Source organism: Buteo buteo, chromosome Z, assembly GCF_964188355.1.
Source record: "Buteo buteo chromosome Z, bButBut1.hap1.1, whole genome shotgun sequence".
Lineage (NCBI taxonomy): Eukaryota > Metazoa > Chordata > Aves > Accipitriformes > Accipitridae > Buteo > Buteo buteo.
Genome location: NC_134204.1, coordinates 71,211,372 through 71,224,780, shown reverse-complemented (window position 1 = coordinate 71,224,780; position 13,409 = coordinate 71,211,372). Strand labels below are relative to the sequence as shown.

The window sequence follows — 13,409 nt, the reverse complement described above, 5'->3', positions numbered from 1 at the left end:
GAAAGAGACACAACAGCAGAAAAAAGCTGCTGAGAAGCTCCTGGAACCCAGAGGCAAGGACGGACCAGACCATGTCGCATGTCAGATGGTATTCAGAGTGATAATGGGAGCAGAAAAGTCCTTTTGATAATGGGGCATGTCCCAGGAGAACAGGAGAAGATGCCAGAAGGAGAGGAAAGAGAAGAGGTAGAGCAAACCCCTTGCTCACAGGCCCCAGAGCCATGCAGAGCAGGGGTGCAGCAGCTGCCACAGGCTATGGTGCAAGAAGACAGACACACGCAAGCTGCAGGAGACAGGGAAATGAGGCTGGGGTTGTCAAGAGGTGACGAAGACTAGACAGGAACTGTTGGGATCATTATAGCTGAGGGGAGCTGTGGAGTTTCTCTATACCAAGAGGAAGTTCAGAGTTGTCGTGGTTTAACCCCAGCCAGCAGCTAAGCACCACACAGTCGCTCGCTCACTCCCCCGCAGTGGGATGGGGGAGAAAATAGGAAGGGTGAAAGCAAGAAAATCATGGGTTGACATAAAGACAGTTTAATAGGTAAAGCAAAAGTCACACAGACAAGCAAAGCTAAACAAGGAATTCATTCAGCACCTCCCATGGGCAGGCAGGTGTTCAGCCATCTCCAGGAAAGCAGGGCTCCATCATGCCTAATGGTTACTTGGGAAGACAAATGGCATCACTCTGAATGTCCCCCCCTTCCTTCTTCTTCCCCCAGCTGTTATTGCTGAGCATGACGTCATATGGTCTAGAATATCCCTGTGGTCAGTTGGGGTCAGCTGTCCCGGCTGTGTCCCCTCACAACTTCTTGTGCACCCTCCCCAGCCTGCTCGCTGGTGGGGTGGGGTGAGAAGCAGAAAAGGCCTCGACTCTGTGTAAGCACTGCTCAGCAGTAATGAAAACATCCCTGTATTATCAACACTGTTTTCACCACAAATCCAAAACATAGCCCCATACCAGATACCATGAAGAAAATTAACTATCCCAGCCAAAACCAGCACAAGAGTGTAGGGAGGGAGCATGAAAAGCAACGGTGGAAGACAGAGCACAGTCTACAGAGCTCACAGGAGGACAGAACAGAGGAGGAACAAGAGAGGACAGAAGATGATATCTTCCCCAGAGCTTGATACAGCTGCAGCAGGATGCAGATGGAAAGAGGCTGCACAGTGCTACAGTCTCTGTCCGTCACTTAACAATATATCAGGTGGTACCCAAATCAGCAAGCACATGGACCTCTTGGGCACACCCCAGTTTATTAGTCCCCTGGGCTGTGGCTAGACAGCAGAGATAGCAGATCCACCACTCCAATGGTGTCAAAATGAAGTCATGCCTAGCAAAGCAGGTCAGACACAACCCTGCTGCTGTGTACCCACTGTGCCTGCATCATGACACATTCAGTGTGGTGCAGAGGATGACCATACCTCTCTTTTCACCCGTGAAAGGGACCAAGTCTTCTCTGTCTTTAACATCCTTCGCCTGCTTTTCTAGGTGGGCCATGAGCTCCTCCCTTTTGAATGGGCCAGTTGGTGGCTTTTGTGTCTGATCCCGCTGCCTGAGTCCTGCTGGCAGCAATGCGTTCTAGGCACAGAGAGGAGAAACGTGGGTTATCTCTGGAGGCCACCATCCCCATCCACCAAATGTTCCCCCCTCTCCACTTTCCTCATTGCACTGTCTTTCTTCCACATTGCTGGACAATTTGCTTCTCCTTGTGCCAAAGGTTATCTCCATCCAACCCCACTGATTCCCACATCGTCTAAGACACATGATGCTCCTTCCCCCTTCCAATTTCAAATGCTGGCTCCCCTACAAGATCTCCATGCTCCCAAGTGGATGTTTCTCTACAACAGCAGCTCCAGCCCTTTCTCTGGGGGCTCTCAGCCATCACCTCCTGCTCCTCCTAGCCTCTTCCCACACCCTCACCATTTCTGCTGCCTCTTCACAACAGTCACAGCACCAGAACCCAGCTGCTACACTCAACCGATATTCTCCTCCCTCTATGTGTCTGAGTGCCCACACGCCCCACATGTCCCAACAAGAATCAGTTCAGGGAAATCCCATGGTCTTTCACAGAGCAGACCAGAGCACCATAGTGGTCTCTTCTGCCTTTCATGATCCATCACAAAACTACAGGCAGGGTCTCACAGAGAAGATCACTCCCTTGCAGAACAAAACCACTGTAAACCTTTTTCAATTTGCCTTCTTGTTATTCCATCAGATTAGCCACCATGGGAAGTTGCTTTGTGCCTGACACATATGGCACGTAAGCACCTGCTTATATTTAAATATAGAACAGCCTTAATGCAATAAGTAAGACTATTCCCAGATTTGATACTAAGCATGTTCTTTAAAGCTTTGCTGGATAGAAGTCAACACTTACTTTTTAAGACACCCAAGGTGATTTTGAACAAAACACTGATTTTTCCATGCCCTCCTAATAAAAGTAATACATTATAATTTAAATCTGTATCAGTGGAAAGCCTGGGAAGGAAAATGACTAAGAGGAAGCCATTAGACTCGGGCAACCTTGGAGGGCAACAGAGGAGAACGGTGCTAATGCACAAGCAGGGAGGCATGGGAAACTGCTTGCTTCGTTGGGCTTCATGCTGTGAAAGGTGACCATGCAATCTTCATGCTTTAACTCCTGTACTCAGGCTACACCTCTACTGACAGATGTTCGTGATTATTTTACCCTTCTGCATCTTTCACAGAAAGCTGCCTGAGTCTGTGTCTTCTGAGACACCTGTAAGCAGCCCACACACTTAATCCTGGGAGCCAGCCTGCCACCTCTTAATTATTTTCCTGTGTTGCAATTAAAAATACTGATGATGCAATCTATACTGCCCATCATTTCCCCCAGAAACACTAACTGCATGTTGCAGGAACAATTTCTCACTTGGCAGTGCCCAGCCTCATCATCTAACGTCACTGTAACCCAGAGGCCTGCCAGTTGGCTCTGCACATCCCCTGCTAGGGCCACAGGACAACGTTGCCTCCAAAAAGCTTTCATTGTTTGGCACCAGCAGGCCCAGTGTTTTCATACGTGCAGCTCCTACTGATGTTGGGAGGTTGCTAAAAAGCAATTGTCCCATTTTGCAAAACTCTGGGATTTGTTTTTCTGCCTATATGGAGGAAAATACAGACCATTTGAAGTTTGCTATGGAAAAAAATCCAAACAACCCACAAATCCCAAAACGTTCCCTCCAAGATGGCCTGATCAGAAGCAGAGATCCAGTTTCCGCAGGTTTACTGCCCTGCACTAGCACTGGCTCACATTCGTGCTGCAAATCGCAGTGCTCATCACACCGGAGCATGCACGCCAGGGCAAGGGCAGGGGAGTATCACAGAAACAAAGTCCCACATGTAGCTCATGCTTGCGATGGCAAAACTGCTTCTGCTCATCTGTGGACAGCCTCTTCCATCTTTGCACACTGAGTACAGGCTCTGCAAAGGATCTCACTTAAGTACAGATTAGTAATGCAGCCCATTCCCCCCAACAACTGAGACCTACCACCTAGCAAATCTTGTGTAAAAATGACTTACGTCAGGATCCAGCTCTTCCAGTTCATTCTCTAACTTCCTGAGCTCCTCCTCTGTCAGAGCTCCAAGAATCTTGTCTTCATCCAGGTCTCGGTATTTTTCTAGCTCCTTTCTGTAAGACATCTTAGAGGTGTCTCAACAATCTCACTTTTATGCCGAAACAGGACCTGAAATGAAAACAAGAAGCATAACACTGAATATGTGAAACACGACACTGTACCCTGGCTAGTTGGGGAATGCTGAATACCACAGAGTTGCAGAATATTTATGCTTAAAGGATGGCTGACTTCAAAGCCAGGTCAGATTGCTCAGGCCCCCTCCATCCATATCCTACATGCAAGTAATGGTCATGAGAGCGGCACAACTTCAGCAGCGCATTGCCCCATCAGAGACTTACAGGGCAGCACTGATGAAGTACTTTGTATGGGATCCTGGCTAGAGATGTCTTCTCCAAGCAATGCCAGATGTTAACAAAGTGTCCTAGGCATTTATTTCCTTGAAGGACAATAAAGCACGAACCATAAAGTCTGCAGCTCTCATGCCCTTACAAGCCCCCAGTAACACCTCCCTGCACATGGCACTCCAGATAATGTTGCCACCAGGTGAGAAAACAGATTTGTAGCATCACTGAGTACCTCTGAGCCCTGCAAACCTCCACGAGGCTACAGTGCACAGTGCTTCTTCCCATGTTTTAAAGCCACAAGGAGATCAGGAAGTATTATCCACTCACGTTCAGAAGGCTGCCAGTTAAACGTGCTGTTCAGTGACCCACCTTCCCTGAGACAACACGTGTTTGCACTGCTGCAAACTAAGCAGCTGATCTGAGTGCTACTGCACGTCTAAACCAACTCTTCAAGAAGAGAAGTGGGAGTAACGTACTAAATGACCTATCCGGATAATCCCTGCTGACCCAGGGGTTTGTCCCATGTCTCCTAATATAAAATGCCATACACAATCACACACACAACTGGACTTCTGCCAGCTCTAAAAGACTGTAGTAGACCTACTACAAAGGTCAACTTGTGTAAAATATGCAGTTGGGTTAAAAATACACTCACTACAACACACAAGGGGGTATCCAACTCTGCTTTTTTTGCTGAAAGTTTCCTTCTATTCCATAGCACTGTCTGTACATATACATTTTTTTGGTTCAATTTTTGCAGAGAGTATTGAACTCCAGATAATTTAAAGTGACTTTTGCTAGAGTTTAAAAAAAGGTTTGCTATTCTCTCAAGTGGTATTTAGATTAAAATAACAGCAAGGCCTGTGCATTTCTCAAGGAGCTAAACATCTTTTGAACTTCTATAAATGGCCTCTTTTCAGCTCCTGTGGAGCGCCAGAGCCCTACCCCAAGTCACTTCTCTCCAGCTTTGCTCATCCTCTCAGGACAGATCATGCTTTTATGATCGCTCTTCATTAGCGGAGAAGTCTCTTTATACAACTTACAACACAGCTGCTGTTCCAGATGGGAAAATTATCTTTAGCTTGGTCACAAAAGGGCACATTAACGCACACATGGCTCAACAGCAAGCCCTTAAATTTAGAGCTGTCACCTGGTCAGACGTTTGGTTTCCCACTGGTGTGATGGCTATTCCTGCATCACTCGCATTCCTGCCACTCGCCACTTAGGAGGTGGAGTGCCAGGAGACTGTGCCTCCTTGATGGGAGGAACAGCCCCCCCAGGCTCCCACAGCCAGGAGCTGAGAGAGTGAAAAACAGCTTTTCATCAGGCTGGTTTGCTCCGCGCAGCGACAGTCAACCTGTGGGCACCAGGGTCGAGGGCAGCAGGAGGGTGAAGGAGGAAGGACGGGCTATGGGGCTTGGTGGGTTTGGCTACGCGAGGCAGTGGGGATCCCAGCACTCCTGCGCTTTGCCAGTCCCCTGCAGCAGTCAGTGCAAGGCACCTCAAGCTGCGAGGCTGATGTGCGGCAGCCATTCAACTGTGCACCAGGCAGGCTAGGAGCCACGTCCAGCAGCTCAGCCCCAGCAAGGCTGCCCTTCTGGTCGGCATAGAGGAAAGCAGAGCCTTTATCAAAATGACCTATGAACAAACGCTTGTCATCATATCAATTATTATTACTCTGATGTGGGACATCCTAGAAAAGCAGCCTGGACCCAGATCTGGAGATGTGCTGTGCTACTGCGACCTTAGATTGAAGTGCATGAACCATGACTCATCTGTATTTCATATTCAATTTTTAGTTTTGACTGTTCTGCTGTGGGAGGAGCTGGAGCCAAGAGCAGGCAGGAAGGCAGAGGATAACCCACCCCAGGCTGCTAAATTCCCTGTAATGGCTTAAAATACCCACACCTGCCATGCACATGGCAATCTCCGTCTTGCCAACATGGGGACGACTACTTCCAGAGGCAGTCACAGCCCCCTCCTAGCAAGGGGTAGCCTGCAAGCGGTGGCTTGGCTGGGACCAGAGGCACAGCCTCCGCAGGGCTGACCTTGTCGCCTCCTGCCAGAAGGACGGAGACTGTCAGCACCGAGAGGCGAAAGGCAGGACAGACGTCGGATGTCAGCACGCAGCAGCAACGCTTCTGGAAAATGCTTCAGGTTTCAAAGCATCTTGCAGAGATATGAAGCCGGGGCTGCATATAGCCAAGGCCCTGAGGGTTGAGGACAGGTGCAGAGAGCCTGCCGAAACACAGCTGAAATCCCCACGGGGAGAATTTAATTGGCTACGTACCCCAAACAGAGCTGCTGGGAGGGGACAGTGCCCTCGCAGCCTCGCCGATGCAGATGGACGGTGCCGACGACTTGCACAGCTCCCACTGAGAGCGTGTCGGGAGAGCTGGCCGTGCCCGCGGCGGCAGGACATTTTGTACTCCTCCCCTGCCCGCCCAACGAGCTGCGCGAGTTCAGCATCGCATCCTCCAGCACAGCCCCCAGGACCAGCACGTTCACTGGCTATCCCTTATCTCCACATCCCAGGCCTCTTCTACCCTATCTTGCTAATGAGTGCTGGGAGAGAAAGCAAATAACCTGTCTGCTGTAAATGGCAAGAGAACTTTGTGCTGCCAAAAATAAGAAAGCAGGTAAATTCTGCCTAACCATAATTGTTTTCAGTTACACAACGTACTGAAACACCCACCACCACAAACAGCTCTCCCTGACCTGTGCTAGGGTCCAAGCATGGTTTAACACATGTGCTCCCCACACCTGCACTCCAAAAAGATTACAAGATCCTCCAGCACAACTGCAATATTATATTAAAATTTTAAACCGACACATTTCTGGACATTCAGGAAAGTGTTAACCCTAATTCACCACAAATCTGCTCCATCAAATCTATTCTTAATGCCTTCCTAAGATGGTAGCTTTCATTTCTTGCTATTTTTCATTAAACCTACCAATACAATTTTCATTCAATCAAAGGAGGAAGCATCACAACAAAATATATATGTAATATATAGAGACGCTGCACAGGACTGACACTACTACAACTTTAAGTCCTCAGAAAATTGAAATTCACATTGACTATCAAGACAGCAAGATACTAGGTCTCATTGTCCAAAGTATTCATCAGACACATGAGAAGACAGCCCAAACATTTGCACTTGGTAAGTCTGAAGAGCACACAAGTTGGTATGCATGAAGACCAATAAAAAGGTTCAAGGAGAAAAATTAAATCAGAAGGGAGATGAACATACACCATAGGTCATCTACAGGGAAGACTGTTTCTGTCATTAATATAAGAAAACAAAACAAAACAAAAGGCAACATCTGATTATGAGAGGGATGGAACAGTTTCTTTCTGAAGGCTCCAAAACTGCTGAACAGACAAATGGATGTTGTAGAACAAATGAAGATGAAAAGCATCCCATACAACACTGGAAATACTCCTTTCATTGCTCTGGACCGGTACGGCCCCCCTGCAGCACTGTGCCCTTTCTGGGGCACTGAAACCCAAGAGCAGCACCGACCTCCGCGCAGGGAACCAGCGGAGACCTGGGAAGGTGGCCCACATGGGACCACTGTCTCCCGTCCACAGTGGAGAGCAGGCATGGGGACTTGGTCACACTCCTCAGGTGGGTGAGCAGGGAGGGCAGGAGCCAGGCAGCAATGAGCTCGGGCTGTGACAGGCTGCAGAGCAGCACAGCTACCACCGAGTTGGAGGATCTGCAGGATCATCCCTCAGTGCTCTGACAACCCCAGGAAAAAGAACAAAAGAGAAAGCGGAACTGGGTAAAGCGACAGAAACAGCAGCAAGCAAGAGAAATTCCAAGAAAACACAAAAATGTGATAGAGAAAAAGACTGATTTCCCCTGGGTGCTGTGTAACACGGTGTGACAGTGGTCTTGCGCACGCTTGTGCTGGGAAGCCCGGCCTCTAACTGCACAACCTCCCACATGCACTAGCATGCTAACAGCAGGAAATTACGGAAAGCCCTTTTCTTTTCATACGTACATGGGGAGAAAGAGCAACTAACCTCAGCACAGGTACGTGGCTTTTTCGGTGATAAATTCTGTTATCAGTCCAAGCCAAGCCCAATTTCAGCGTTTTGTGGCAGGCTGCAGCATGCAGTTGTCGCTTCCACGGCCACCGGGACTGCAGCACGCAGGAGGGTTTGGTGCATCCCAAGTCACCGGCCACACTGAAGTGCCAGCAAAAGGCGGAGGACGGGAACTCTGTGTACTCTGCACCCTGATGAGAGCCATGGCTGAAAAAATTAACATCCCCTGCCTGAGACAACCCTCAAATCTACTGGGAAACTTCTCCAGTGCTTTGAAATAAAAAAGCACACCGAGGGCTTGGCTTCCAAGATAAGGAGGCAGCCAACAAGCATCACCAGCATACATATCGACAATTCTTGGAAAAACTGCCAAGTTTGAAGGCAGAAGGCTATTCAGGATGAAAGCTGTTTTTAAGCAGCACCGGAGGCAGGAGTTAACCTCGTGAGGGATAGCCTGGCTCGAGAACAGTTCCTATTTGACTCATGCAGGGTTTTGATTTATGAGATTTTTTCATAGCTTAAGTATAAACCTTAGTCAAAGTTCAGAGCTATTATTTCTGCAGTATAAAAATAACAAACCAATGTCAACCAACCCCTCTGTAGTTGCTACAATTTCTTTTTTCTTTTCTTTGACTTTTAGTGTAACTTTAAAGATAAACATGAGGGCTTTTTTTGAGAAACTATACATACCTCAAGTGACCATTTCCTACAAACTCAAGAGCAGTTAAGTACTTTCTGTGCATACACTTAGACCTCAGTGAATCACCCAGGTGTAAATCCAAGATGCATGCTGTGCAGATGAAAGGAGCAAATCAGCTCCAGCTGGTTTCCTAAATGAAGACTGTATTTTTATGTGGCCTCTCAGTCCTCTGATAAACCTAAAGCCATTAGCTAACTCTAATGAAATCTCATACAGGACTCAAACCCTAATTTCTTGTCAAGCTGCACATGTGTGCAAAGAGTCCGTCAGCACAGGCGTAATGTGCAGCAAGCCTAGGCACCTCCTGCAGCTGACAGTCAGGGAATGAAGCTGGGGCATTTGCAGGGACGACTAGGAGAAGGGGGCTATGAGAAGCACTTGGAGAAGGGGGAGCTGTTAGAAGTGATGGAGCTGTTACAAGTGATAGAGCTGGGGCAGACACAGCAGGGATGTGGGAATGGAGGACATCAATCCACCAAAAAGTGAGTCTCTGCTGGTTCTGCCACTCATGGGACAACTTGCGAACCCTGGGCTTGCCTCCCAGCATACTTGGGGGCTGGTGTGCAAGAGCCTGACTCCACAGCTGCCCTGCTGTTTGAGTCACTGAGCCCCCCAACATCACCAGTTCCCAGGAGTTTCACAAAGAGACCAACAAATTACAGCCAGATCCAGTAACAACAGAGGGAAAGATGCACATCAGCTGCTTCTGAGACTACACCTAAAAACGTTAAGTCTATGCAAATTTTGCAAAACACAGTAGGAAATCAGAGCAGAGCACAGGAGGAGCTGGATTCATCCCCAGTGCCATCACACAGCCTTACATATCCAAAGTCTTGACCTCTGGGTGCTTCCTATCACTGGTTACCCTGGTCATGAGAGAAGTAAATGCAGGTGTGCTGGTACAGGAATGCTTTCCTTCTAGTGCGCAGGTACAAACGTCACAACCGAAAACAGTGGTTCCTTCTCTGGCAGACACAACCAGAGCCCAGCAGCAGCCTTGCAGGTGACCACATGCCCTGTACCTGCTGTACAGGCATTCAGAAGTTCACCCCATTTCAAATTAACTTACTTTGTTCTCACTAAACATGAAGTCTTTGGCTTGGAGAAATGAAAGGAAGATAAATATCTAAAGCCATTCCTTTTAAGGGAATGGTCTCCAGCACACTTTTTGTAGATTCTTTTTTAGGCTGATCTCATTTTCTCAGCCAGAGAGGAAAGCAGCTTTTTAACAAGCCATAAACACAGATCCAGACTGTAGCATCAAGTGCTGTTGGTCTGCTTGGGCTCTGGATCACCACCTTGAATGTACAAGATGTTGAAACATCTTGTTATAGCTACAAGAGACTTCCTATAGACTGTGCACTGAACTTGCAGTCCAAGCTGCACTAGAAAGCATCTAGCCAGGAGATCCACAGAGGTGGGTATTCGCCTCTGCTTAGCACCACTGAGGCTGCAGCTGGATGCTGCATCCAGTTTCATGCTCCCCAAAAGGCAGGTCTTGAGAAGCTGAAGAGACTCCAGTGCAGGGCCATCAGGATGGGCAGGAGGCTGGGACACAGGAGATACAAGGAGAAACAGAGGGAACTGGACTTCTTCAGCCTGGAGAGGGGAAGGCTGCAGCTGGATCTAATTGCAGTCAGTCGTCTGCTGCCTAAAGGGAAAGGATTTCTAGAGAAGACAGAACCAGGCTTTCCTCAGTGGTGCACAGGGGAAGGACAAGGGGCAATGGGAACAAGTTGCAGCAAGGTGAAAACTCCTTGCCACAAGAGTGGTCCAGCCATTGGACAGGGACCAGAGAGGTGGTGGGATCTCCGTCCTTGGATAGTCGATGCTCAAGTGGGAAAGGCCTTGGGCAACCTGATCTAGCTCTGGAGCCAGGCCTGCTCAGAGGAGGACACTGGACTAGGAAATTCCAGAGGTCCATTCCCATCTAAACTTTCTGTGGCTTGGTCTCAGAAGATTGAGCAGGTCTGTCCAACTGTCCAGGTTCCTCCTCTGAATGCCAGGATGTTACACACGGTGGGAAATGGGCTCCATGATGGTCCCTTACATTTCACAAAAACTTGTTTTCTGCACTCACTTGATTCATCCAGCTGAAGCAAAGTCCTCACTGCTGTGATTCAAGTTTGAATTCTGACTCTAGTTCAACACAAGGGGGGTTAGCTGCCTTCCCCTGAAACATACTGTTAAAGCACCATGAGCTCAGACCCAGTTGAAGGTCACCCTGGCTAAGCCCTTTGCTTCTGCAGCATGAGAGTGAGTCACTCAGCCTCCACGAGACCATCATAGTATCTTGCTTTGCAGCTTTCTCATGCTGAGAAGCCCTTGTGCACCTTGCAGAGTAGCCAAGCATCATCTTGAACGATTCTCAATAAAATAGAGCACACATGGTAGTTGATGTCCCCAGCCCCTGCTCAGTGAGCAGTGCCCATCAGGCATATATTCATCACTTAGCCTTTCCACAGCATAGCTGGGCAGTGCCAGCACCTTCATGCCCTGGATGAGAAGAGCAGACAGAGAAAACACAGGGGATGCTCCAGACAGTGAGAAGCTCTGTCATGTCAGATGCAGAAAGCAGAGCTCAGCACATACGCTCATCTGTCCGGGCAAGCCAGCCATCAACTAGAAAGACTGAGGCCCTCTCCCTCTCAGACTCCCTGCAAGAGGCTCATGCCTAATGAAATCCAGCAGGGAATCTGGCATCCCTTCAGGAAACTCACACTTCCCCCCATAAGATCTGGATTTCCTCTGGTTTGATAAAAACCTCACAACCAGCAGCCATTAACCTAAGACTTACTGAAATTCATATTTGAAAAGAAACATCTGGAAGGAGGCATTTTGGATCTATCAAAGCGCACCATGACTTCTGCCTCTCTAAATGACACACCAGCCGCGCAAAACACATAATGCTATCTGGACTTATTGTCACCACCCAGAACCCTACAGCAATGAACTTCAATACACCATAGACAACACTTACTGATGCTGATGCTTCATTCCCATGGGCATCCTCATGCCAGTGCTGACAGTCCCATCCTTGCACTTGACATCTCCACAGCAAATGGCTTGTTGTCTGAGGTCATGCACGCACTAGGGAAAGCTCCCTGTGCTCGACCAAAGTTACCTCTCCCTTCATCCAGTGGTGCTGAGGGAAGTCATGCTGGTTGCACTCTTCTGGACCTTCCTCTCTCCTTGCGTGCCAGGAGGTGCAGCTCACCCAGGTGCAGCTCAACCTGACACTCAGAAACTGCCTGTATCTCCTAGCCCTCCTCTCCTCAAAACTCCTGCAGCCTACAAGCCACACAACTCAATACTGGCTCTTACCAAGCACTCTTTCTTATCAGGACCATCCAGCAAATAGCCTGGGTGTTTGGTGACCAGGCAACACGTAACAGGGTCAAACTGTGCCAAAGCCCAAATACAAACCATCCCAGCTGTGTCTCCCCTTTGCATATGTTTAAGGCACACATTTGTAAACACAGTTATGTGTTCTTCTATTTGGGGGGAGGTTCTCTCATGCACCTGGCATGTACTTAATTGCTTAATTACTAAACCCTACGAAAAGCGCGTGGGCACACTTGAGTCATTAGAGACACCATGCACTCAGTTCCTGCTTTGTAACTTGAACCCTTCCACTTGGAAACTTCACAGCCAGCACAACCTCCTCTGAAAAGGGAGCCTGGGTTTCTTGCCTGAACTTCTGTTAGTCCTAGGACTTCTGCTTCTCTGGCATGCTCCAGTTGCAGCGAACAGCTGAACCCTGATGGATGCCATGTGAACACAGGAGCAGAAAGGCTACTGTCTTGCACTGAGCAGTGCCTCAGACCCTTCAACAGGTAATGGCAACGTCCTGTAAAACAGAGGCCCTGCCAGACTGCGCGCAGCAAAGTACAGCAAGCTGTTAGTAACACACCTACGTCTGCCTGTTCCTGATCCCGTCCTACTGCTGGCACAGCTGAAGCAGAGGAAGTGAAAGTGAAATGCTCCATCAAGGTGCAGCTAATAAGCCCTACATAGGTTGATGCTTAATGAACACTGGAGCAAAACAAGTACTGTTCCAGCAGCAACGAGCATATGGTGTATGCTGTGCACTAAATCTGAATGAGACATTTAACAGAGGTGGGACCCTCACACACTCCTCTGAGGCCTGAAGAAACAAAGATACCACTTCCAGCTGGTAGAGCTACTAAACCACACGGTGCTGGAACAGGGCAGAGCTCTGGGGAAGCACCGCCATAGCCCTGTTTCCACGCTTCCCCCAGGGCATCTGCTACTGGTTGCTGCCAGCCAGAGTATCCTGGGCTGGACAGACTTTGGTATGACCCTGGATAGCCTCTGATAAGTGTTTATCTCATTCACCATGAGTGAACAGGAAGAACTCCCTCCCAGGAAGGTGATGCAGCTCTGAGACAGGACACCAGGCAGGTGGGGTCTCCATCTTTGGGGGTTTCTAGACATAGGCCATATGAAGCCACAGCCTCCTTGGCTGAGATCTGCTGTGACCTAGGGATGGACTAGAGAACCGCTGAGCCACCAGCAGTGCTGGAGTCCTGGGACAAAAAACATGTGGCTGTTTAGCAACACAGAGCCATGGAACACAACTTTCATCTGTTTCTTCCAAGAGTCTGGTAATTTTACCAAGTAAATATGTTTTGACTGCAAGTCCCTGCCTGGAATGGAGAAGTGAAGAAAGTCTTCCTAGCTCATGATT

General features: G+C 48.6%; 1 protein-coding gene across 7 annotated transcripts in view; it reads right to left on the bottom strand.

The window, feature by feature from the left end:
* TMOD1 (tropomodulin 1) overlaps positions 1-13,409 on the bottom strand; it is a 30,535-nt gene that overhangs the window by 14,581 nt on the left and 2,545 nt on the right. For 4 of the 7 annotated variants that reach the window (XM_075020940.1, XM_075020943.1, XM_075020937.1 and 1 more), the window contains exons 2-3: positions 3,542-3,705; positions 1,423-1,579 (exon numbers count right to left, since the gene is read on the bottom strand). In XM_075020940.1, the coding sequence (XP_074877041.1) occupies positions 1,423-1,579; positions 3,542-3,661 (277 nt within the window). In that variant the 5' untranslated portion in view covers positions 3,662-3,705. Of the gene's footprint in view, positions 1-1,422; positions 1,580-3,541; positions 3,706-4,268; positions 4,399-7,974; positions 8,182-11,678; positions 12,003-13,409 lie in introns of those variants that run through there. The other 3 variants (XM_075020938.1, XM_075020939.1, XM_075020941.1) reach the window with 3 other exon arrangements.